Source organism: Rhipicephalus sanguineus, chromosome 1 (assembly GCF_013339695.2).
Source record: "Rhipicephalus sanguineus isolate Rsan-2018 chromosome 1, BIME_Rsan_1.4, whole genome shotgun sequence".
Classification (NCBI taxonomy): domain Eukaryota; kingdom Metazoa; phylum Arthropoda; class Arachnida; order Ixodida; family Ixodidae; genus Rhipicephalus; species Rhipicephalus sanguineus.
The window spans coordinates 232,794,941-232,822,270 of record NC_051176.1 but is presented as its reverse complement, the minus strand read 5'-3'; the positions used below and the strand labels follow the sequence as shown (position 1 = coordinate 232,822,270).

General features: G+C 44.0%; 1 protein-coding gene and 1 long non-coding RNA gene across 2 annotated transcripts in view; one reads left to right on the top strand and one right to left on the bottom strand.

Annotated features, from left to right (window-relative positions):
• Positions 1-11,624: 11,624 nt before the first annotated feature.
• Positions 11,625-27,330, bottom strand: part of LOC119374539 (CD109 antigen) — a 200,298-nt gene continuing 184,592 nt past the window's right edge. The window contains exons 31-35 of the mRNA XM_037644681.2: positions 26,876-27,037; positions 26,296-26,492; positions 23,775-23,949; positions 23,584-23,689; positions 11,625-13,440 (exon numbers count right to left, since the gene is read on the bottom strand). Of these exons, the coding sequence (XP_037500609.1) occupies positions 13,244-13,440; positions 23,584-23,689; positions 23,775-23,949; positions 26,296-26,492; positions 26,876-27,037 (837 nt within the window). The 3' untranslated portion in view covers positions 11,625-13,243. The remainder of the gene's footprint in view (positions 13,441-23,583; positions 23,690-23,774; positions 23,950-26,295; positions 26,493-26,875; positions 27,038-27,330) is intronic.
• Positions 22,314-23,153, top strand: LOC125760338 (uncharacterized). Its single transcript, XR_007417881.1, has 2 exons — positions 22,314-22,558; positions 23,061-23,153. It is a non-coding gene; the product is annotated as an uncharacterized LOC125760338 (long non-coding RNA).

Below are 27,330 nucleotides of genomic sequence, written 5' to 3'. Positions count from 1 at the left end.
TTATATCATCGAAGATCTGTTTTTCTTTCGGAGGCGCGTTTTTATTATCGCTCCCCAAGGTGGTGTAGCGCGTGGCACACAGCAATCTCAATACCTCGCGGGGCTGTTTTGTCGGTGGACGGGCGCCTCAACTCGCATGCGGCGTTCCGCGTTGTATTTCGCGATGTGAGGTCACCACCAAAGGTCGGAATCCTTGGCCCCTCGTGTCACAGCGCCAGCCGTGCAAGGAGAGCAGCCCGAATCTGCGTGCGACCTCGTGCACCTTTCCCTTTTTTGTGTTAAGAGAACTTGCTGTTCGGCGAGCTTGTAAGGTTTATACGAGGTATTCTGTTCTCTATCTTCTTTAAGGCGTGCAGAAATAGGTCGGAAGAAAGGACTACGTCAGACGAAGCAGAGTCGGAAGCGCCTCGTCCGTCCTTGTCGTCAATCTTCGTTCGCCAATCTACGCGCCTCGATCCTCTTTCACAGCATTGCACGCCTGTGTCGGTTCGCGGGGTAGGTGGTCCGGATTTATTATTTACAGTTTTCATGCGAGCTTTACTTTGTTTAGGAGAGTTCTGTGGCGGTCGTATTAACGAGCTCGCACATTTGTGAGCAATGTTTATTTTCTTCGCTTTAGACGTATTAATATAGACACAGTTCACATATTTCATGCCTATACAGCGCCGAACCGCAAAATAATAATAATAAAATAAATAAAATAAAATAAAATAAAATAAAATAAAATAAAATAAGACACACAGATACGACGAAAGGACGAGAACTACATTGTTCGCAGAACTGTGAGATGCGAATTAAGTTTTCTTCCGGTGTTAAGTAGTTGTAGACCTGATGCACGTATCTTTGAACTTTCGAGATTCTCGAATTTTCTTTAAGTATTGGGAATTTATACCATAAAAGGCTAGCTCTCTATAAGCGGCCAATAGAATGGAACTTGAATGTGTGGGACCTATAATTTCGGTAGTGTTTAGGAAGACTGCTTACATATTTATCATTGTTACGTTATGTATATGTTCCTCGAAGATAACAGCAACAGCACCTAACGAATATTAAGCTACTCGCTCTGGTTTAAAATGCAGGAATAGAAAACAAAAGACACAAGAGGGGAAAACAATTACACAGCCCCTGAACAGGAATGATCAAATACAGTGAAACCTCGGTGATACGAATCTAACGGGACCACAAAAAATATTCGTATCATCCGAAATTCGTATCACCAGAAAGCATGGAAAATTAGCATGCGACAAAAGAAAGCTGACGTACATTTTCATTTATTGTTTTTCAAGGCCGCAGCAACGTCAGGAAGAACCCTCAATGATTGTCAGTTAAGTTTTTAAATGTTGGCAATAACACCAGCACTCGTAAATATACGGCCCGTACGCGCGTATTTAATTAATGAACCAGGTGCGTTGTGTGAACCGCGACAGCAATAGCCTCTTCCAAATTTTAGTATGCTTTTTTGCATGACATCGGAGTACTGCAGCGAAATTAACAAAAGAAGCGCTTTAACGCGATGGATTAAGGCCATAAAATTACAGATCCACGATCGTGTGTTCTGATTTTCTTATCGCGGAGGTGTTGGGGATGTTTTTTGGGAAATTTACGGCCTTGCCCGCACAAGTGCGACCTCAACGGTCGCGCATGTTGACGTTGTGAGGCCTGATTCCTTCGCCAAGACTGTCCTCCTTTCGGTCCTCGTCCGCCTTTCATAGGACGTCTGATGCACAAGGCAGGCCCGTGTAAACACAGCACAACAACAGCAGCCCACGTCGACGTGTTAGAAAAAAAAAGCATGGCGCTAATGTCAACTGTTCTCTAAACGCGAAGGCGTTTAGATTGTACTTGTCACGTGGTTGAATTAACTCAAACTCAAACATAAGAGCCCCAAAGATTCGCGCACCCAATCTCGGAGGCCGTGACGTGTCTCCGAAGGTTTATTCTGACCGTAAGAAAAGTGTTTTTCTTACACCGTGATTCTGACAATTTGGCGGTGCGGCGCGCATGCCAACGCTTGCGTTCCCGCGCTCGCACGTGCTTGGCGCGTCTTCCGCGACAGCGCGGACAGCACCTCTTCGTGCCTGGGCGGTAACGTACGTTCGTATCAAACGTCGCCGGGTGAAAATGGGTTCGCAACAACCGTACCCCATTATATTGCAGGCCAATGGGCCTTGGCCGGGACCAACGAAAAATTCGTATCACCCCGAAATTCGTATGAGCTGTGATCGTATCACCGAGGTTTCACTGTATGTGCCTATCGTTGTGTTCGTACGGCTTGCTTTTGCTGCGCTTGCGGTCGTTTTGTATACACGTGTTGTGGGAAGAGTGATATTTGGCGCATGCCTGTGATGTTAAAGACAATGTATATAATACACACCCTCACGTATTTTCACATTTTAGGTGCAGCTTTGCACGATGCACGTCCTATTATGTCCGCAGTCGGCATGAATGCTTTACATAACTTTCCTGCAAATAAATCTCAATACCACTTTCGGATACGAAAGGCATATATATTTGCGTTAGCACGATTAGATTATTTCTGTACCCGGAAATGACAACGAAAACATTATTTTATCACTGTAAAGCTCAATATGTGTCATTAAAAAATAACGCATGGAATTTGAGGCTGTCGGCAATTTATTGTGTTCTTGTGCGTCCCCATTTTTTTCCTCCTCTGTCTACGCTTCATCTACTTAATCGCTCGAGTACACAAAAATCCAAACTTCATGTTGTTTGTTCATCCTTGGTTGCAGCTGCGGATGAATCACTTACTGAACAAAATTCCGTGAAAACTCCGACCGAATCAAACGCCCAGTGGCCTCGTCGCTGAAAGAACCTTGCCCACGAAATGTGTCCCCTTATTATATTGCAGGAGCAAATAACGAGACGTCAGGTTGCGCCGATCAGACTAACATGTAGGGACAAGCTTTGCGATCTTTCAGTGGTCACCGCAGCAGCACAAGACCACATAATGTGGTCCGCCTATCCGCGAATTTTGTCCGCTCTCTTCTACCTGATATTTCACCTAACCGCCCGAAACTACCATAAGTAAAATATACAGACTATGTCAGACAGCTCTTACATCTGCCACACTTCAACAAAATTTTTATCATAACCTTCGCATATGTTTGAGCAGGTTCGGCTGGCATCGTGCCGACCGATGATCACTTGCCTATTCTACATGTGGCGACCGTTAAGCAAAACACCGATTTTTACAATTGTCATCAAAGTCCTTCTGACCGCGAAAAAAAAATCTTTCAGAATTAAAGTCCGACTGCAATGGAATTTAATTTCGGCTAAGTTAGTTATAAACGCGTATAGTACTAGCCGCCAGATCTTGGAGTGTCGCCCTCCCGCGTCAGCAGGGATCGTCGCGCTGTACAATATTCTGCTGGACACTAACGGCAAATCTGGCCCGCTCGAATTATTTAAACAATAGTTTGAATGCTTGTAGTGTGCACTGAACGTTCGACAACATTGTGACGCGGGGAGTCGCCGTTGGATGCACGCTTGGCTTGGATCGGTCCTGGCGTCGTCTCTTAGCCATGTGTGCACACGTGCGCGCGCTGAGTGGGTGGCTGATCGTGGCTGCACTGTGGTCGTGACTCGGCGGTCCTTTGTTCGTCGATTAACTGCAGCATTCGGCCTTATGTTATGTCGTGTCTGCGTAGCATGTGTTCAATGCGCTGGGTGAATGCGGTCGCCCCGCTTCGTTCGCTACCGATATTTCAATATTGTTGCTGAGCGCTCCAAACATATCTCGAATGACATTTTATGCAGTTCTTTAGACGATTAAGTTGCGGATGCCTACGTTAATTGGATTTAGCGGGACGGGTGCACGATGTGGCATATAGGCAAGTGCATGACAAGTGAGCTTAAATTGGATCGGCACAATGCAAACCTGCTCAGAAATCACAATAAAATTGTGATGAACAGAAATGCTGCTGCAGCGTGTCAGATCGAAGACCTGTGTGACATTTTCACGTTGTCTATCATTGACGCAGTGGAAGGGTAGAAGCTTGGGTGAGCTGGTAATTCATGACGGTGCGGGAATAGTTTTCCTCTTCCTTAAGAAAAAAAAAAAAAGCTGCAGCGGAGAAGAAACAGCGCTTTCTCCTTTCCCCTGTACCTTTCTTCTTTTTTCTTTTTAAAGGAAACGACCATTCGGGCGATGTGGTGAACACCGTCCTGGACGGAATGGAAGACCCCGAATATTTAAGGTACACGACTACAACTGAACCCTTCGCTGCAACTGCGAATTCCATACGGACTTCGTCGACGTGACAGTTCGCTGCTCAGTCCGCTTTGGTTGGGAGTTGCCTTCACGAAGGCATACGTAAACATCACATTTCGAGCGACTTACAGAGCCGTATGCGAGGACACCAACGGGAACTGCGACCATTTACTATACTACTGTCCCCGAGGTGAATCAGAAAGATAAACAATTTCTAATACGTTGCGACGACGGGACTATCCGCTGCATTCCGCGCAGGCGATTCCCGTCGGCCCACAAAGCAGTGAAGGCACTCGAGCAACGGACCAGAGTGAACGCATCTAAAACCCATCGTCCCACACGCATGAGCGAATTCACGGAGCGTCACCTTCCCCACCACCATACTTATCTTTTTATTCCCATTTGTTCACCCATCTTAGGGTAGCCAGCCAGACGATTTTCTGGTTAGCCTCCACGTCATGTCTCCTGCCTTTGTTTCTGTCCGTTTGCTTACAAAAAAGAGTTTCAACGCTTCTCGGTTTATATTAAAAGAAAAAAAAAGAGGAGCGGCTTACCAATCTAAGGTGTGTGCGTTTGGGGGCTGGTTAACTGGTAAGCCATTCATGAGAACAACAACTGTGCTGAGAACGCGACACCAGAGTAGAGAGAGGTGAGCGCAGCAGACTAACAAATGGTTCACTGAATACACATTTTGCCTCTTCAAACAATGTGCATGCGCAAAAAGCACTCGTGCTCGCACGCACACCCATATTTAATCCAGAAAATCAGGCTCGATCTTTCTTGAAAAGTCAAATTGATTGCTCGCTGTTGCACCTGCTACCTGGGCCATGTCTCGCTATCAGGCATGTTTTCAGAATTCCACGTGTCCTACATGAGCTCCGTCTGATCAAAAAGTGGCCAGCAGTTCTTAACACTTAACCTGCAATGAACTGGCAGGCACCAATAGATTATAAAGGGTTCGAGCACTCCATTAGGCGCTTATTTATAGATCGTCGTCCCGTTTGCCCCACAATATTATTTAATATGTGCACACATACGACACTGAGGAAATGGGGACATCTCAGCGGAAACTCATACACCACCTCTGTTCTGCACGGTGCATACATGCGTCTGTGTTAGATGCCACAGCGAACATCCTTTCCCTTCTGCTTGTTAGAAAGGACGCACGAACGAGACAGTTTATAGGGCGCTGAAAGAATAACTACAACGCCGAATTGTCCCACCGACCTCTTATTAATTACCAGGCGAAACCTTGTGAACGTGTGCCACGACTTCGAGCTTACCCAGACCGACTTACTCAAAGAAAACCTGCCGTACACGTGTGATTTCGAGGTTGACATCAGAACCTGTTAGGGAGTGGTGGCGAACTTTCAAAATACCAGTGGCATCTCAGGAGGGTAGTTTTTGCTAGAGGTGTACGTTATAGTAAGTCACCTCAACCATTGCAATTTACCAGGACAAATTTTATGGGGTGATTCCACGAGAGATCGAACATGCCTGTCCGGTCGCAATTTTTGCTTTGCCTGGGTTTTTTATATGTTATGTGGGTACATTCAAAGTGCACGGAACCGAAAATTTTATTTCCAAGAAACGCTCCCGGCGCGCCAAAAAATTATTTGAAGGTGGCGGCGCGGGCCTCCTGTTTTTGCGCACTGCAATGTTTTCGGATTTCACGGCCGAATTTAGCGCGAACTATAAATGATGTGTCGAAAATTTCTTTTGCTGGTTTTAATACGCATTACTGTGAATTCCATCCATGCTTTTTTATGCTGTCCTCAAAAAGAAGAAAATGTGAAAAAATGGCAAACACGGCCGAAATCAAAAAAGGATCCTAAGTTTGAGGCGTCTTGGCGTCTTTGCTATTACAAACAGAAACTTGAAAACAATGTCAAATATAGAAAAGAGCCTTTGCAACATTTATACGGAAAATCATTTTCCTACAGGCAGCGCAAAAAAAAAATACTTAAAGAAGCGAGTTTTTTCAAAAAAGTACATTTTCAAAAAATAAAATAAAAAACTCCGGTCTCAATTTTGACGACATTTTTTTATCGAAGAGCGCTTATGTCAGTGAACACACGGTTTTAATATCAGATGTCCTCATTTGCTTTGTTTACGAGATATAACTGGCCAAAATGACCCTTGCTGTGTGTGCTCACTTCAGTGCGACTGATGGTTGTTATTAGCTTGCACTGTGCGTAAATCTCAGTTTTAATTATTCTGCTGCAGCAAAACCTTGCTCTGGTGGCTTTTCGTCAAGAAAAATGTGTTCTCAGATTTTATTTGTGTCTAGCGTGTGCAAAAGTGGGCTGCTGCCGCCCTCTAAATGGCTAACGTGTAAACAGTTTGCAGCCTACAACCTCGCCTACAATCATCAGAGGAAAGATGGGCGCGCCTGTTCAAGATATCAATCGCTTCTTCTTCCTGAAGAAATGCCTGGTCTACCTCATCGCGGTGAGATGTAGACAGGTTTTCCTTGAGGAGCGTAAAGCAATGCAAGCAGGCTTCGCAGGCGTCGCGAAGATCCTCAGCCTATGACAGTAGCTTCTGGAGGTACGCAACAACAAAAAGAGCAAAGAAAGAAAATTTGCGCAACGAAAATTTTCCTCAGCAATCTTCTTTTTGTGAACGCGTAAATAATCGGCCCAGAATAATAGGACCTAGCCATGGGCCGCGGGCATCGCGTGTAGTGAACAGCTAGACCTAGAACAAGTCGAAACGTTTATACTGAACGGTGCAGCACAAATTATCTCACATCTGCGCAGCTGTCATGAATGCGTTTTCAGAACTGCTCACGGTTTAACATTTTATGACTAAGGGTGTCTAAGCGCTTTGGGCTGTAATAATTAATTTGTAGGCCACACTCATTGTCAAAACTATGGGTAATGTCCGTCTGGCGCCACCAATGACCTCTGCTGTCCTCGACGTGGGAAAGCACTTTAGTAAAGTGGCAACAAAACATCATCAATTGGGCAGCTTCGGCCACTCATGGCTTAATCATGCCACACCGCACGTTTTCTGGCTGTTCAAACACTGAGGTAAAGGTCGAGATGATACAGGAAGACGTTATCTGCGACGCCGAAAACATGTGATTGCGGGAAGTGAAATAAACGGCTCGGAAATGATTGAGCTAACTTTTTACAAATGTTGTTTAGGCACAGTGTGCGTCGAATGGGGAAGATGGTTAGAGCGTACAATGCACGTAATGGAAGGGAAGCAAGCAGGCAGTGAGAAAACAACTGCAATACAGCGCGCCTGCTGATTGTGGCATTTAGTTACAGATTAAGTTGGCCTTCGCTGCATAGAGATGCTTTATTCTGTGTGCAAGGAGAGTTTTGACAAAGTGACCTAAACCATGTGTTCGCGGTGTCTCTCGTTCTTCTGATTAGCGAATACTGGCGGGGTAAGTTGAGGTTATAAGCTGCAAACTGCGTACGCGTTAGGCCTTTAGAGAGCGGCAGCAGCCCACCCCCGCACACGCTAGACACAATTAAAGTTTGAGAATACATTTTTCTTGACGACAAGACACCAGAGCAAAGTTTTACTGCAGGAAAATAATTAAAACTAGATTTACGTGCGATGCAAGCTGATGACAACTATCAATCGCACTGAAGTGAGCGCACACAGGAAGGGTAATTTTGGCCCGTTAAATCTCATGAACAAAGCAAATGAGGACATACATATTAACATGGTGTTTTCAGTGACATAAGCGCTCTTCGATAAAATATGTCGTCAAAATTGAGGCCTGAGTTTTTTTTTATTTTTTGGAAATGTACTTTTTTGAAAAATACTCGCTTCTTTAACTATTTTCTTCTTATTTTGCGCTGCCTGTCGGAAAACGATCTGCCGCATAAATGTTGCAAAGGCTCCTTCAAATACTTGACACTTTTTTGAAGTTTCTGTGTGAAATAGGAAAGGCGCCAAGGTGCATCAAACTTAGCAAACTTTCTTGATTTAGACCGGGTTTGCCACTTTTTTTCACATTTTTTTTTCCTTTTGAGGACGGCATAAAAAAGCATGGACACAGTAATGCGTATTAAAACCAACAAAAAAATTTTCGACACATCATTTATAGTTCGCGTTAATTCGGCCGTGAAATCCGAAAACATTGCAGTGAACAAAAACAGGAGGTCCGCGCCGCCACCTTCAAATATTTTTTTGGCACGCTGGGAGCGTTTCTTGGAAATAAAATTTTCAGTTCCGTGCACTTTGAATGTGACCACATAACATATAAAAAACCCAGGCAAAACAAAAATATCGACCGGACAGGCATGTTCGATCTCTCGTGGAATCACCCCTTAGAAGGCGGCAGCAGCCCACTTTCGCACACGCTAGAAGCAAATAAAATCTGAGAACACATTTTTCTTGACGAAAAGCCACGAGAGCAAGATTTTGCTGCAGCAGAATCATTAAAACTGAGATTTACGCACAATGCAAGCTGATAACAACCATCAGTCGCATTGAAGTGAGCACACACGGCAAGGGTCATTTTGGCCAGTTATATCTCGTAAATGAAGCAAATGAGGACATATAATATTAAAACCGTGTGTTCACTGACATAAGCGCTCTTCGATAAAAAATTGTCGTCAAAATTGAGACCGGAGTTTTTTTTATTTTATTTTTTGAAAATGTACTTTTTTGAAAAAACTCGCTTCTTTAACTATTTTTTTTCTTTTTTTTGCGCTGCCTGTAGGAAAATGATTTTCCGTATAAATATTGCAAAGGCTCTTTTCTATATTTGACATTGTTTTCAAGTTTCTCTTTGTAATAGCAAAAGCGCCAAGGCGCCTCAAACTTAGGACCCTTTTTTGATCTCGGCCGTGTTTGCCATTTTTTCACATTTTCTTCTTTTTGAGGACAGCATAAAAAAGCATGGATGTAATTCACAGTAATGCGTATTAAAACCAGCAAAAGAAATTTTCGACACATCATTTATAGTTCGCGCTAAATTCGGCCGTGAAATCCGAAAACATTGCAGTAAGCAAAAACAGGAGGCCCGCGCCGCCACCTTCAAATAATTTTTTGGCGCGCTGGGAGCGTTTCTTCGAAATAAAATTTTCGGTTCCGTGCACTTTGAATGTGCCCACATAACACATAAAAAACACAGGCAAAACAAAAATTGCGACCGGATAGGCATGTTCGATCTCTCGTGGAATCACGGAAACGGGGTACATGTACAGGATCAAGCGTTGTGTTGGTCCTTACTATCTTTTTAGCTGAACTAGATTCTGCGCTCTCGCGGATTCCTTACACTGACGATGTGTCGATGACTTCCTAATCCTGTTAAGTATTAACTCTAACGGTAACCTCGAAGAGGTTGCGAAATATGTCTATGAGCGTTTTAATTCCACAGTCACCAAGCTGAATTTTACTTTTGAATTGGCTGATAATTCGTTTGCTGTTTTTAGACATCAAGTTGTCGTTCACCGATGGGACCACTTGTGTTGGGCGTGCTCATTGCAAGTTCAAAGGTCCTTTAACCGTGCAATTCTTATCATTCAAAGAAGAGCGACATTCTCTTGTTAAGTACCGTAACCACACTGTCCAAGCTAGTTTCTCATATCCCAGGTAAAACGTCGCTATCATATGCAGGTTTTACTTCAGGCCACAGTTGAATCGTTGTTGATCGGCCCTATGCCGCTGCACTACAACAGCTCCCGAGGTTGAAAAGCGAGAGAGGCGTAAAAGTCATGATGCATATGCCATACGTTCACAAGGTTTCGGCATGTAGTTAATTACTGACAAATTCGGCGTTTTTTTTTTGTTTTTTTTTTTCAGCGTCCTGCAAGCTGTCTCGTTTGTACGCCATTTGAGAAAGAGAAACGAAAGAATTTTGGCTATAGGTGGCGCGTGGGTTTCTGCTGAGCTGTGGAATTCGTTATAATTTAATTGAGGAAGTAATGAATAATCTTCTTGAAATTATTAGCTTGCACCAATTGAATTACACTACTACATTGCCAGCCAACATGAGTATTTCATGACATTACTCATTACAGCAAAAAGTAATGCAACTCTAATTTCATCGTCTGGTCATCAAGAGGCAACGTCCCTCGTTGCCTCAGCTAGCGTCCGCAAGCGGCGTACCTTCGTTCTTTCACGTAATGTTACGTGACTGGCCCCCGCCTCCCTCTTTCTATTTTTCGCGCAGCTCCTGTGGCGGCATTGCGCACTCCGCATGGAGCCAATGATGTTCACCCTTAAGTAGAGCACGCGTGCGTGCGACTGTCACTCTTTCTCTCTAAATGTGACTCTTCCGAAGGGCGTGCAGCTTTCTGTCGAAAATTTCAAGGGGTGTGCGAATGGTGATTTTTGAGAACGAATCAAATGCATTTCGTATTTGTTGAAGAGCCATTTTTAAACATTGTTCACATCCTAATAATCTAATTAGCATCAAAAGCACAAATTAAGCGTACTGGGAACAAATAAGCAGATTCTATCCATGCACAGCACTTTTCAGAGAGCGAATTAATGATCGTTGTATAGCTGGTCAACAGGAAACACTTGTTTCCAGTAGAGCTGGTTAAGGTTCCAGTTGGATCCCAACTGGGTCCAGTTACTTCCAGTACAACTGGTCATGCTTTCCAGCTGGCTTGTAACCAGTTGCTTCCCCTGCTGGGACCAGTTGGTTTCCAACTGGAACCAGTCGATCCCAGTTAATACCGGTTGAAGCCAGTTAGATCCCCAGTTACACTATTTCACATGGGAAAAGTCTGGCTCCTCGAGCGACACACCTTGTCCAGTAGCTGCGTAAGCCATGTTTTATGCCTACGTTATGCCTGAAGGGATGAAAGTTATCATACTGTTGCACACATTTTCTATTTGGCTGCAGTTGACATTTTCAAATACTTGTAAATTATTAGAAAGTATTCGCATTTACGAACAGAAGCGAAAATCAGGCAAAATATGACGCCATTCCGTTTGATATTCAAGATTTTCAAACACTCACACACGGCTAGAAATTTCGACCGTTCTTATGCCATGCGGCAATTTCGAGATTTGCATAAACGGTCGCCAATGAGCGATCTGCATTCCATGCTTGTTTGTTTGCAATGCCAAAATTAAAGGTGTTAGAATGATGCGCAGTTCTTCCTGCTTTTTTCTTATAGGTTTTGACAGCTTCGTTACATTTGCTCGTGGTAATGCCACCAACTACTTTAAATGTACTGTTCATAAATCTACTCGTGTTTAGTACACTGCATACAGTACAAGTCGCATACAGAAGCAATCTTTTTTTTCCCATAACGTGGCTTGACATGGCTCTTGCGTTATGAACAGCTTGATAAACTACACACATTCACAACCTAATTTCAGGTCAACAGTATGGTTGCACTAACACAGGTACGCATACCTGTGTGGCAGATTCTGTCTGCAATTCCCAAAATTAAAGAGTCACAGGGAAGCACAAGCACACTTTATCTCTCTGTATTTACAGTATTTTTTTGGCAAGACAGGAGGATGAATAACACAGGCCTCAGTGAAGTCTGTGTTATTGCTCCAAGTAATCCTGCAGGACTTAGTTGTTCCATGCGGCATTCAAACAAACGATAACAACCCACCCCCACCTATTGGCTTGTTGGTTGTTGCAGCTTTCCAAGGTCAATGTTTATACTGACAATGCAGTGATGCGACACTCAATTTACGATTCAGCATGCCCTTTTGTATATTTTTAGGTAAGATGCACTTATCCAGTGTAACAAGTGAGCAAGTTGCGAGATGCGTCACATTTGAGGGGGAGGACATCCACAGAAAAGCTGCAGCCTCCAAAGACTGCTCTTACTGCAGAAGGAAAAACAAATATAGGGACGTTAAATAAAGGCTAGGATGTTTTGGTCTCCCTTCAAGTTGTTGTTTATAGTAAAAACTATGCTTGCATTCTGAAAAACAGCAGTGCAGACAAATGCAGTGGGAGGATGCCAACAAGACTTCTGAAATTATAGCTGCTTGTTGGGAATTCTGGTTCCTTACAGGTATCACTCCTGGTGTGATTTCTAACCACATACATACCTGTATGACATATACAGATCTTGCGAAATGCCATACAACAATGTCAATTTTATCAGTGGAAAACTGTATGTAGCAATAATTTACTTCACGTAAAATGTTGTACAAATAGGAGATGGTACGCTTGACCTGCCTCTAGTGAACATTCTTTCACCAGAATCACAGCGACCTTCAGTGAAGTTGATTAATTTTACACAAAATGATGACTATTGCTTTCAAATTGTGAAAAACAAAATGAAAGGACGAACACAACTACAACAATCACGACCATCATCACCACTGTCTTCGAGCAAATGGTATGTTCAACAACACTGCTAGAAGTTTATGATAATAAAAAATGCTGCATATGAAAAGAATGCAAAGATAAACAAGCACTCAACACATACATATAACACAACTCTTGCTTAGATATGTCAAACTCTGATGACTACTACTAGATGTTCACAACAGATGAATGCTAAAGTAAAACTTGGCTCTGATGATTAAATGAAAAAAATGAAAAAGAAATGTTGAAATGCAAATGAATGCTTGAATTTACGAACCTAAAAATCACAAGTAGTTGCCAATCTCTGCACAAGGCTAAATAAAAGAAATTATGTAGTAGAAACTGGTATGCCAGAATTAAAAACATATGGACAGGAAAGGCGCCTATAAAAACTGTGTTGACTGACCGGTGCCTTTTCCCAAGGGCAGCTTCTTTGAGCCAAGCAATGTGCTGTCTACACTTGCAACAGCACAAACTCAAGCAGCCCCATACCTCATTTCAGTGATGAAGGCATGCATTCAACCTGTCTCAGAACAGAATGAACCTCGCAGATGGTGGGACAGAGAAAAAAAAAAGGACGACGAAAGTGAGGCTGTGTCTTTTTGGCACCAGCCCCAACAGGAAACCCATAGCATGCTGCACAATGAAGTCCTGACTGAAGCAGACTGTACAGCTGCCACGGCAATGTCTTTGTGATAGTTTGTTCTTGTTGCTTGAGAAAATAACTGTCACAGCACCACAACGGCCAGCTACCCTTTCAACAGATGCCTCCAGAGCACTGTCAGAAGCACAGTCAGAGACAGCACAGCTTGCTCTTGGTTCAGGCGAAAAGATGTCGGTGCAGTGTTGAACACTGGGCAGTATGGGCACTGGTAAGAGCCACACACATGGCAGATGCTGAGTGCATACAAGTTGTACACTTCGAACATAGTCTCGTTGAACCGCTCTGAAAAGAAAGAAAAGGAGCAGTGAGCAATGTACCAGTGCACAGACAGAAAAATCAGCTCATGCAGGCATCATGTGTGTGCATTCAATTGAGGGGCACATCAAGTTTGCTCTGAAAATATTTGCTAATAAATGTTAATTATATAACAATGACAGGTGACTTGAAGTTTATATTACTGAACAATAAGTGCCTGAACTTAAAAATGTTATAGGGCCTGCCCAGTCACAAATTTTGGAGATGCACTAAAAGTTATAAAGTCCTGTTTGGAGGCATTATACAGCAATAACTTCTAAATAATAGTAAATGTGCTTTTGTAGCACCTGAGATAGAAGCAATGAAAGGTTGCAGTGCTATGATGCGAGGTGAGCTGCCCCTTCCACAGTACTAATGCACTACAACTGCAGCAGTGGTTAACTGCTAGAGTGTCCACTTTCAATGCGTGACTTAGTAGGTTCGATTCCCACTACTGCTGGGCACATACAGTTTTTTTTTTAATAGTGAGGGACATATTGCGGCCCGGCGCTCCACCATAGTGTATGGGTAACAGTGTTGCGGAATGGGCGCCTCCATTCCGTTCCAATTCCATTCCGGGGAATTAGAACTTGCCGCAATTCCATTCCTTTCAATTCCTCGGAATGAAAAAACTTAGCCGATTCTCACTCCGGGAATGGCCAGGCAGTTCAATTCCATTCCTGTAATTCCCCAACGTAGGAAAGCCATCTTGATAGTTTTATCGAGTTAAGAATGAACGCCCCATTAAGCTGATGTCATAAGAACTACAAAAGTACGCAAGACACGTTACCAAGGTCGAGGAATAGTAGCTTGGTGACATAGGATATCTCGTGCAGTACAACCACCCTACTAATTTCCATATAGGGGCAGTTCTGCCGCTACCTATAATATTTACATGGTCAGCATGTTTGAACAAATGGTGATGTTTCAATATTGTTTAAGCTTAAATGTGTTAATTCTAAAATTACGAAATAGTGTATTTTTATGCTGGCGAAAGTAGCGTTCAAGAAAACTAAGCAGCTTTGTCACGTGTCTGGAGCGGTCGTGAATACGGAGAAAACTAACATTTGGTTAATGGGGAACAAAACCCTCTACATCTGCTGGGATTAGTTAGAACAGTGCACAGCTCGGGCACCTTGTGCCTTTGCATCGAATATGGAACACTGGGTCTCACTGCCTCTCAGCACTCACGCTTGTCAAGCGCGCCTCACAAGCATGGATGGGGTGAGGAGAACTTTGTGTTCACCTTTGCGCAGGTATGCAATGTCTTCCTTGTCGCCAATGTTATTTACGTGTGTCAGGTACTTAACTGCTCGTGAGATAAAGACCAGGCTGTGCATAGAGTATTCGCCACTTTCGTGTGGGTGTTTCAATGGAAACCAACGCGCAGGGATCATTTGTTTCTCCCTTCAGTATCTGCTGGGATAATGCATTTGTTTGTACACTAACCTATGCCTCGATTTGTAGTAGGGGCATTGCTTATAAATGTATCGTCAGTGATGTGATTGGCTGAAGCTGTTTTGGAGCAGGTTTTTGGAGCAGCAAAAAGTTCGTTTTGGAGCAGGTAAAAGGGCTTTTGGAGCAGCCAAAAACGCGTTTGGGAGCAGGGAAAACAGCTTTTGGAGCTGTTTCCCTGCTGTTTTGGAGCTCCAGCTAAAAGTTCACTGCCAAGTGGAAAAATGAACCGTGTGAAGCAAAACAGTCAAATAAGGAGGAACTCTTTTGAAATAAAAAGTTCTGTCCAATAATGGGTGTTTGCATAACACCACTGGATCACCTAGCGGCCCCGTAAACATAAACATTGGCGTTGCAGTCTTATAATGGCTTAGTGTGGTCAAACAAACAACGGAGGTAGGGTTAGCCAACTACAGTAGAATCTCGGTGATAGAATCTGAAGGGGGAGCGACAATATTCGTATCCCCCAAAATTTCGCGTCATCAAAAAACTAGCAAAATCTGTTTTCAAACGACAATATACGCACAAAACATTTATTTCCGTCAAAAGAACTCGCGTACGCCTTTCTGGGACACATGTGAACGGACCAATGAGGGACGGCACAGCTGGCTGTCGCGAAAGCATCTGTCAAAGCTTCGCATGAGGCCAACTGAAAACTAAGTGAAGTCCACTCCACCATAGTGACCAGGGGCATATAAGGGGGGTTTGGGGGGTTCAAACCCCCCTCGAAATTTTTCAGTTTTGCTTGCGTATATATACACGCACACATGCAAACGCACGCATGAACATACATAAAGTATGGTTGAACCCCCCCCCGAAAAAAATTTCTGGCTACGCCCCTGATAGTGAGAAGCGAAGATCGACACGAACGCCGAAAGGCTTCGTGCCTGGGGCATATATGGTATGGTAAACTTTATTGAGGTCCTGGCCGAAACTTTTTTTGGGGGGGTGGCACCTCCTTGATTTGAAGTGGGGGCCGGGCAGGCAGATGTGGTCAAGTGTCATTTTGCGCTGTGTATGCCATAGCAAAATAAAATTTTTCGGGGGGGGGGGGGGGGGGGTGTGACCCCTCCCCCAGTTACGCCACTGCTTCGTGCCTTTTTTTTACGACTATATAGCCTTTAATCTACCGCTACGTTAGCCGCGTAGCTTCGGAGCTCGTAGTCGCTATCGATGATCGCGTTGATAGCGACCGTGGTTTCGTGCGCGGCGGTTGCGGCAAACGGTAGTTCAGTTTTCAATCCGCCTGCGCTGGCCGCGCACGTGCCTTCAAAACTTTTCAAAACTACGTCGGTTGTTCCTATCAATAATCCCATCTGCCGCGGTTTTGTGCACGGCGTTTGCGGGAAGCAGCGTCGCTTAGACTGAGTGGGCATTGGACGCGCGTGCACTTTCGGAGTCCCGTCAGTTTCGTCGTCGCCATACATGATAGTGTCAAAAGCGACCGCGGTTTCGCCCACAGCCGTTGTGGCAAACGATAACCACAGTTCTGACAGTGTGCGTGCTGGCCGTGAGCGTACTTCTGAAGCTAACAGCAGTCTGCTCTTGACCATCGCTCGACTGATTCGGTACCAAAGTTCTTATCACCCGCCGCGACGCGGAAAAGTGTTCGGAACATCCAAATTTCGGCCCATTCGACACAGCGGAATTCGGCTGGGGAATTTCACGAATTCGTATCAGCCGGTTACGTTTACACAACGCCCCCTAAATTGGTTTACTGTGGGTTTGCAAAAAGCCTGGATTGGACTGGGTTGCAATTTTTGTGAAGTCCAAATACGTCTGATATGCAGGTCTTTGGAGTTTTCAGTACACCTGCTGAATTCCGGTGCTGCTTCGTGGCCTCAATGTGCCTTTTGCTTGTAGCATGTCACTTTATCGCTGCAAAACCATTATGTTCACGGTTAATAGTCTCACTGCAGACAATGCAAAATCCACTGCCATCGCTGCCTTGGCGACACCAAGATGATATAGTGTCACCATTTTCGTCCATCTTGCTCAGGATGTTGACAATGAACTTGGTGGAACGTCCTGAGGCTCTGACCCGCCGAGGACGGAATAGTCTTTAAGTTCGCCGTGGAACGGCTATCAACAGTTTTCCACGAGGTTTGCTCACTGACTGGAGTCGTGTTAAGTGAAAATCCTCAAACAACACGAAGCTGCCAATTAACTGCACCAGTTCACGACTGGTGCGAAGCTTGTCCGCTATCTTGCCAGCTTCTCTGTTTGCGATAACCGCGGTTAGGAGACTAAGTGCTGTTATTTCTGCTGTGTAGCTATCCCTAACCACGGTTAAGGTTGTCCTTGTGACAGGGGTATAACACTGGTTCGAGTAGCGGAACTTAAAAAAGGGGGCAAAAATAAGGCAGGCATGGACGTCGCTGTGCCACACTGAAATTTTACTTCTATGTTGCTGCGGCGGTGCGGTCACACCAGCTCGTGGCGAGCCGTTTCTTCCGAGGTGCATTTTTGCGGGGTCACGCCAATTTACAGCAGTTGGGAGAGGGTTATGCCGGCCCCCAAAAACCTGAGCAAGCCAACCCAACGCTTAACGAGCCTACCCATCAATCTGCGTCCGGTCAGGTCCCCCAGAAAGCACCAGGCAGCGTGTCGCGAAAAATGATGCACGAACCCATTCCTCTCGCGGCACGAAAATTTTCCCACGCAGCAGCTTTGGAGTGTCGCGTTTTGCCGCCGCCGGCGCGCTGCGCACATTTTTTCGCTAGTGTGCTTATAGTTTGGCAATGTTTTGGCGCAGAACAGCGGAGATGTAGCAGGATGTAGCAGGTTTGACGTCTTGGCGCAGTTTGGCGCAATTGGTGCAGCTATCACATCACTGATCGTGCTTGTAATCAGCCAAGCCATTTTAAAAATACTGCTTTATTGTTAAATTCGAGGCTCTGACTTACTAATGTTCGAAGTTTGAAAGACAGCGCGTAGGCGAAAACATGCTGTATTTCAGGAAAAAGACTTAATTCCATTCCCATTCCATTCCGTGCAAAAGCCGCTTGATCCCATTCCCATTTCATTCCTCCAAGCGTTGTCCCCATTCCATTCCGGGGCCGTGAAAATGTGGAATGATTCCGGAATCATTCTAATTTCGGAGTGGCAACTCTGCAATACTGATGGGTACTCACCTCGAAAGGTGGCTTCTCCTCTCTTCTATATTTCAACTCCTCCCCTCCCCCTCCACCACTTCACTGGGTGACAGAAATTAGAGTCTTTCCTAACCTCGCAGCACCACATAATATATTACTATAATTGCCTCGAGGAACACCCACAAGTAGTATTCCACACCTGCATTCTCCGACATAGAAGCTGAGAGCCCAAGTGATAACATCACCACTTTTATTTTACTTTACTAACTCCCTCATCTTCTTGCTGCTTGGCTTGTTTAAAGCAGCCATTGTGCACACTACAAGTTTTACAAGAATACTCCACCTGCTCATGCTGCTGGCTGCTGTATCCAGCAGGCGTAATGCCTGTGACACAGAAGCATGCACCACATCTCTGCTAGCAGGGAAAAGTGGCTCTTCTGAGATAAGCATGTGGGCTATTGCTTGAATTCCTAGCTCTTTTCATAGAGTGCCTTGGTGTAAGGCCTTGCAGGCACAACCACCACCACATGGTTTATCGTCGAGAGTGTGATCTATCATTTATCTGCACAGGCAAATTGAGTTCGCCAAATGTAGTGAAGGAACTTGAATGAACAAAGCAATGAATGCTATTGATTCAAGTACTGTCAGATCTCAAGTCTACAATGGCCTATGTTTAAGCATCGAAGTCCGACATTTCCCACTTCTGCAATGTGCTGCAAACGTCTCTGTTCCCACATGAAAATGGCATGTGAATTCCCAGCTGGAAATCGGGTTTCCAGCCTGGTTTTCAGCTGGAAACGGCTCTTCAGGCTGGAAATTTTCCATTCCCAGCTGGAAATTGTATTTCCAGCTGGTAATGAAAACCATTCCAGGCTGGAAATCGTATTTCCAACATGGATATGGAAATAATTCCCGACTGGAAAGCCATTTCCAGCTTGAAGTTTCCAGTTCCAGTTGGGAAGTTATATTTCCAGCTGGAAATTTTTCCATCTTCAGTTGGGAAATAATTTGCTCAGCATGAAATTTTCCTGTTTGAGCGAGGAAGTGGTATAGTTGACAAAAGGAATTCCAGCTGCCCAAAGATTGATCTGCATACAAGCGATAGCAGATTAGGTGTATAATGCAGACCGTGCATTTAGACAGGACTTAGAACAGTGGTTCTCAAATGGGGGTCCGCGAGGTCATTTTTCGGGGTCTGCAATTGCAAAAAAAAGAAAAAAGTTCTTTGAATCCCACAACTTGCTCTCTCCGACGCCGCGGCCATGAAAAACGCCGCACCGGCCGCACTGCCGCGATGTTTGTTGGCATCTCAGTAGCTCTATTCTCGTATCATTTCTTGGTGACTTATGACGTTAATGCTAAATAATAACCTACTCTGTATTGTAAATACGTCATACAAAAATTGTATTCCTTTTTTTAAGGTTAATACCATTAAAGACAGCGGTCCAATAGACCGCATAAATTATTATGTCGCCGCAGTCAGCCACAGTTTCGAACAGCACATGGCGGCCAGTCGTGGTGACATCTGTACAGTGTGTGTGCTCGGTGTTCGATAGTCTAGGGTGTTTCCTTGATGAATATCTGTGTGACAGTTGCATGGAATAGTTATTTTTGGTCAGGTTTATCTCTGGAAAGTGTTACGAGGGATGACCAGCATGTTCGAGCGGTTTTTATTGCTGTACTGCGTGCGATGTCTTGGATACACCAGCGCCGAACAAGGGACAGCGATTTTCTCAGCTCTGAGTGTTCCATTTGGAGGTAAGTTGCACCTATATATTTCAAGTATAAGTGAACGTTTGTCCCGAATGTTTGTGGGCTTCGTTATCACGGTGTCGCGTTACCTGGCTGTGTGTAATGTTTATATATGCGCGAAGTACGCTACAGGCCAGTTTGTGTAAGCAGCCTTTGTCTCCAATAGCCCTGTGCTGTGCAATGCTTGCGCCTACTGGTGCGCATGCGTCTATGCAACAAACGCGAGTAATTACATGTGTTAGATGAACTCATTAGACGGCTATTCGGAGTAGTTTAAGGTCGATATAAATAATCGTTACTTAGCACCGCAGTGCTCATCAGATCTTGCTCACCTTTGCTTTGCACTGCATTGACTTTGTATTGTGGTACTGCTTTTGAAAGGATGCTGTTCATGTGATTTGGTAAAACTATACTTTTGGTAGAATTGCGTTTTATGGATCATTGTGGATTTGATGTTCGCTCACTATGTATAAATATTTTTTTTCAGGTGGTGTACGAGGATATGAGCAAACTCATTCTTCATCTCGAGATATGTTCCAACACTTGCTACAAGCGTTCAGATAAATGCTGTTAAAATAAATGCTGTTAAATTTCACCACCATGTTCTTTGACTGTGTGCAGTTCACTGGACGAACAGGTCCTGTAGGAACCATGCTAAGGCACATGCGATAGCCGCGAGGTCAAATCTGGAAATTCTTTCATTTCCAGCTGGTAATGAAGGATTCCAACTGGAAATTTTGCCATTTCCTGCTGGAAATATTTGCTGGGAATATTTCCATTCCCAGCAGGAAATATTTCCATTCCCAGCTGGGTTATGGAACCTGGAAATTTTTCCAGGCTGGAAATTTTTCCATTTCCAGCTGGGAAAACTTCCAGCCTGGAAAGATTTCCAGGTTTCATAACCCAGCTGGGAATGGGAATCATTTTCACCTGGGTTCCAACAGCTTCCCATCACAGAACTCAAGTGTACAACATCTGGATAGTGTGTTGCACAGAAAACAAAAATCTAAGTTCACTTGAATTCACTGCCTTCAATATCCACTTGAAACGCAGTGGGCAACCCACGTGAAAATGGGATGTGAATTCCCAGCTGGAAATCGGGTTTCCAGCCTGGTTTTCAGCTGGAAATGGCTCTTCAGGCTGGAAATTTTCCATTCCCAGCTGGAAATACAATTTCCAGCTGGGAATGAAACCCATTCCAGGCTGGAAATGGTATTTCCAGCATGGATATGGAAATAATTCCCGACTGGAAAGCCATTTCCAGCTTGACGTTTCCAGTTCCAGTTGGGAAGTTATATTTCCAGCTGGAAATTTTTCCAGCTTCAGTTGGGAAATAATTTGCTCAGCATGAAATTTTCTTGTTTGAGCGAGGAAGTGGTGTAGTTGACAAAAGGAATTCTAGCTGCCCAAAGATTGATCTGCATACAATTAAGTGATAGCAGATTAAGTGTATAATGCAGAGCGTGCATTTAGACATGACTTAGAACAGTGGTTCTCAAATGGGGGTCCGCGAGGTCATTCTTCAGGGTCTGCAACACCCAATTAAGCTTGCAAAAAAAGAGAGTTTTTTCAAGGCCCACTATGTCCCGTGACAGCGGCCCCTTCTGGTTTTTGGTATGCTTCACTGCATTACATTTGTGCAGTGCGACGGAGCTGACTTATGTTTCTCCTTCATCGAGGTGGCTGTAAAGTTTCTGTTGCAGTTTTCTACGACATATGCGAGCATGCTTTTTCCAGGCTTGCATATTTGAAAAACAAACATCGCGATAAAGAGGTTGAATGTGGCTGCAGACTAGAGAACTTATTGACAAGTTGTTCAGATCGAATTGACGTGGCACTTTTGCCTGACCATTCTATGCCACATAGAAATAAAAGGCACCTATTTCACACGCTGCATATTGCGTATAACCCACCCACCCCCTCTTCCTCTGACTGCAAGGGGTCCCCCTGAAACATCCATGTCTGAGAACCACATTGAATATTCATCACATGGCGCATAGGATACATTTTACAACCGTGATCTCCCGCGCCCCGTACGGCTGGGTTGCAAAAAAATTGAAAAATATGTATGGCTGGGGTAACACGCAATTTTATTTGACCTTCTCAGTAGTCGTGCGCCCGGTCGACACGGCATTACAAATATGTTACTTGCTCAGTTCATCATTGAGCCGTTGCGCCAATAGCTAGTGTTTAAACAATAGTAGTTACTTCCTTGTGAAAAGGGGCGCATTATTTTCAGCATTCGCCATTGACTGCCACGATCGAATAGCAGTGAACTTTGCCGACTTGCTCCCTCCGACGCCGCGGCCATGAAAAACGCCGCACTGCCGCGATGTTTGTTGGCGTCTCAGTAGCTCTATTCTCGTATCATTTCTCGGTGACTTATGACATTAATGCTAAATAATAACCTACTCTGTAATATAAATAGAGCGTACAGAAGTTATGTTTCTTTTTTTAAGGTTAACACCATTAAAGACAGCGGTCCGATAGACCGCATAAATTATTATGTCGCCGCAGTCAGCCACAGTTTCGTACAGCACATGGCGGCTAGTCGTGGTGATATTGGTGATATCTGTGCGTGTGTGTGCTCGGTGTTCGCTACTCTAGGGAGTTTCCTTGATGAATATCTGTGCGACAGTTACATGGAATAGTTCTTTGTGGTCAGGTTTATCTCTGGAAAGTGTTACGAGTGATGACCAGCATGTTCGAGCGGTTTTTATTGCTGTACTGTGTGCGATGTCTTGGATACACCAGCGCCGATCAAGGGACAGCGATTTTCTCAGCTCTAATTGTTCCATTTGGAGGTAAGTTGCACTTTTATATTTCAAGTATAAGTGAACGTTTGTCTCGAATGTTTGTGGGCTTCGTTATCACGACGTCATGTTACCTGGCTGCGTGTAATGTTTACATATGCGCGAAGTACACTACAGGCCGGTTTGTGTAAGCAGCCTTTGTCTCCAGTAGCCCTGTGCCGTGCAATGCTTGTGCCTACTGGTGCGCATGCGTCTATGCAACAAACGCGAGTAATTACATATGTTCGAGTGAACTCATTGGACGCCTATTCGGAGTAGTTTAAGGTCGATATAAATAATCGTTACATAGCACCTACAGTATGAACCGCAGTGCTCATCAGATCTTGCTCACATTTGCTTTGCACTGCATTGACTTTGTATTGTGGTACTGCTTTTGAAAGCTGTATTGATGCTGTTCATGTGATTTGGTAAAACTATACTTTTGCTAGAATTGCGTTTTATGGTTCATTGTGGTTTTGATGTTTGCTCATTATGTATAAATATTTTTTTTCAGGTGGTGTACGAGGATATGAGCAAACTCATTCTACATCTCGAGATATGTTCTAACACTTGCTACAAGCGTTCAAATAAATGCTGTTAAATTTCACCACCATGTTCTTTGACTGTGTGCAGTTCACTGGATGAACAGGTCCTGTAGGAACCATGCTAAGACGCATGCGATAGCCGCGAGGTCAAATCTGGAAACTCTCCCATTTCCAGCTGGGAATGAAGGATTCCAACTAGAAATTTTGCCATTTCCTGCTGGAAATATTTGCTGGAAATATTTCCATTCCCAACTGGAAATATTTCCATTCCCAGCTGGGTTATGGAACCTGGAAATTTTTCCAGGCTGGAAATTTTCCCCTTTCCAGCTGGGAAATTTTCCAGCCTGGAAAGATTTCCAGGTTTCATAACCCAGCTGGGAATGGGAATCATTTTTACCTGGGAAGATTTTAAATCCATCCATAAATGCGTATAAGTACATCTTGATTTTTGTAAACATACCATGTCACAACTCAGAACCACTAAACACCTACCTGGTGCATAATAGTCGTAGACGCGAATTGAAATGAACCGTGTCATGTTGGCAACTGGGTACCAGCGCTGGGCAGTGAAGTTGACACAGATGGGTGATGTGTCAAGCTAGAAACAAAAAAATAAATATTGATGAGAACACTTTGCTTTAACAAAGCTAAAAAGAAACATAATGCTTGTTGAAGAAACGCACATAATCAAAGTAGATTTCAGCCTTCTTCTCTTCATAACGAGCTTCCCGAAGGTTGCGCACAGCTCCAGACTGCACATATGCATCCAGGGTCTGCTGCTGAATGTAGTAACCCGAGGGCAAATTCACTTCAAGCACAGCCATACCACTCCTGGGGCTCTCTTCAGTACGAATCCAGCTGCAGTGAACAAGATGCAGCATCTGCTATCAGACAGGAGCACATCCACACCACTGATCCACATTCACCATACAAATACTTTCAAATTCAATTCTAAATCAAGCCATTTGGCGTTAAGGAAAATGCTCACGTCAATTAAGCGGAAAGTCCATAGACGTGTGCCAAAATTTAGACCAGTAAATCATTTTTTCAAAGCCCACACAGTAAACCCTGGTTACAACCAAATCACTTTGAGTTATCACTTTTACTGAAGCATCATGTGGTCCTGAACCATTTCAGATTGGATTATTTGAACCCCGTGGGCACCAGGCTTACCATAGCACTAAGATCAAATCAACAAGAATTCCGAATTCTGAGGTACCCAAGTGGTGGCCTAGGCCTCTATGTTGTAGCAATTCCTTTTCCAATGCCAATCCAACCTTTTTACGCTTTTGATTTTCACACTTCATCAGTGGTCACAGCAATGGTCCACCCATCTTATCAAGCGAGCAAATGACTGTGAGCGGTGCACAACAGAATGCAACAAAACAGAGCAGAAGACATTGGTACAAAATAGCAGCCCCAGACCGTTGTGTCTCCCCTACCCTGCTAACGAAGGAACAAAATGTCCAATTCATTTTTTTTTTGCCTCAACAGCAGTACTCGGTCATGAGTGGGGTCTCACAAACTTTAAATTAATTTAATCTATCTGGGCTGCTTTCATGTAGAAGTTCTCAAAGCTTGCTGGTATCAATGTTTGGAATGCAATGCCATCCTTCATTATTGATGAGAATGAGCTTCCTTCTGTGCAAATACAGCCAAAAGCACAATTCAACAATTCTGCTTAAAGGATCCCTGCTACACCTTTTTAAGTTATCGCAAAATGACCATACTATTGGAGTCCATTGACTCGCAAATCCACTGCGGAAAAAATAATTTGAACCTACCGTATTTTCCGGTGTATAAGACACACCTTTTTTCCTAGATTTTCGCTGGTGCGTCTTATATACGCAAAAAGTCACGTGATTCTGCGAGACCAATTTGTTTATATTTAATTTATGAGTACGATAAACAGAGCTCGAGAGCATTCGTAAAAATATATCTAATTTTGTTGTAACAATGAAGCGGCTGCGATCTTAGATGTGAGCTACTTGCTGTTCAAGCAGCGCGGCGACCACGGAGATTACGGCCGCAATAAAAGCCACCACTGTCGCATGCCCCATTGTACTGTTTGAATTGTTTGTTCTTAAACGAAGAATTAAACCCACAGAACTTAGGCAATAAATAAAAAAGAGCACCACAACGGTCCATTGTAACGTTGTAGCACCCACAATATCAGTTACAAAAGCGAAAGTACCACTTCATTATCATCATCATCAGTTTCCGTGTGAGACGTCGCTGCAGTCCAGCAGTAGTCGCAGCTTCTGGCTTCCGGTCGCCATTTACGTTTTGTATGCGTGTGTAGGTGATATCCAACTATCGTGTGATAACCGTGCGGCGCGTTCGTTGTTTATGTGTTCTCGCCAAGTCTGATAATGCCCTACAGATATGGTAGCCACCATAGTACAGGCAGTGCCAACGATGTGCTTCAAGGTGCTTACAATGCTGCGTAAAAGTTACTCAGAGGCTGACGACGGCAACTCAGCGATGCTGCCAACCGAGGCGGAAGAACTTTTGACAGTGCGCCGGAGGATGTGGCTTCAAATCCAGTAGAATAAATAGTGGTTTTCTGCGCCTTAATAAAACTGCTGCTTACAGATATTCAGTGCCGTGCGTGACTACGCATTTCGCAATCAATGTACTCTGCGTGGGTCATTGTGTTTTATCATGTCGACCGAGTTAAAAATAGATGCGTCTTATACAAAGGTGCGTCTTATATATCATTTTTTCTTTCGAAAGCCGTAAAAAGTAGGGGGTGCATCTTATACAAAGGTGCGACTTATACACCGGAAAATACGGTATTAACTGTGTCAACAGGTATATGTGTCACAGGCTGAGAGCACATTTTTGTGATGGCAGTGCGAAGGAGAGAGAGCAAGCAACATTGGGCTGCTTTCAACACGAAATTTTAATTTTCCTGCAGCATGCACTGCAGCAATATTTGGCAGATATGTTCACAAGAGCACCCCCAGCATTTTTTCTTTAATTACAGCACACTCAAGGCCATTGGGCTTCACAGAGGGGGTGGGTAGAACCCATACAAAGAAACACTAGTAACAACAAAGCCTTGACTACAGATCGGCAATGCTTTCTAGCTGTGTTTGAAAAGTGTTGCAGGGCCCCTTTAAATGCGAGAGCCATTTGAAAATGTGAGAGCCATTGATGTGAGAGCCATTCCAAAAAAAAAAAAAAAAGTAACAAGCTTGCCTTTGGCACGATCTAAATGACACATAGGAGCTGTTCCTCCCATATGAATATTGGCGAATGTTCAATGCAAATGCGGGCACTGGTGGGGGTGTGACCAAATGCCTCCAAGTGTCCACGTTGTATTCTATGTGCAACTGTACAATGGCCAGGCCAGTGCCTTGTGCTTTCACAATGATCACACCCCATGCATTGGGTATCTGTAAAGAAAGGACATGATGAAGTCACACTTTCTTTTTGATAAATTATTAGATAAATATTTTCATACATATCCCCAACTGTTACTCCCAGAACAGAACCTCACCAACCATCTGCGAATATTCATTTACATTCATTGACTTATGTATTATAAGATACCCAGCAGCAAATAAAGACTAGAAATATCAATAATACAGACACTTTTTTGTTTCTGTATTGGGAGGGTGGCCCCATCCTAAAAATTTTTGCATGCCCTCCCTTTCTTCCCGCCCTGAAGAGTGCCAGAAAGCTGACCAAAGTAAGTGGCATGCCCCTCCCTACTTTTCCTCAATCAACCAATATATGTACCAACAAAAAGGGTCTAGATAGACTAATAAACACTTACAGACAGTGTCTGCAGCTTGGACAAGTTTTCCTGCCCAATGTGAAGTTCTCGTGTGAAACCTGGTGTTGAAGGTGCCTCCACAGTGACTTTGATGTCAGTGACGTCACGTGAGCGCGACACGATTGAAAATTCTGTCAGAGCTTGCATTGCCAAAAGCGTGTCCTGAAAGAAACAAACAGTGGTGCGTAACTGTAAGCTCATTAAGGAGTGTATTTCGATGGGTACCTAACATTACCATTTGAAAATGACCAATGCTAGAGTGATGGTATTTGGAAATAGCATCACTTCATTGCCTTAACATGTTTTACTCCTTTCACAGAAGCTCCAAAGTGGGCACATAGTGAAACAGGCAAGAAATGAAAGGCATTAGTACTCAGTTTTATTTTGGAGCAGTGTCACTGGAACCTGGCCCTCAAGTAAAAAAAAATGTAATAATAATTCCAGAACTAGAGCGC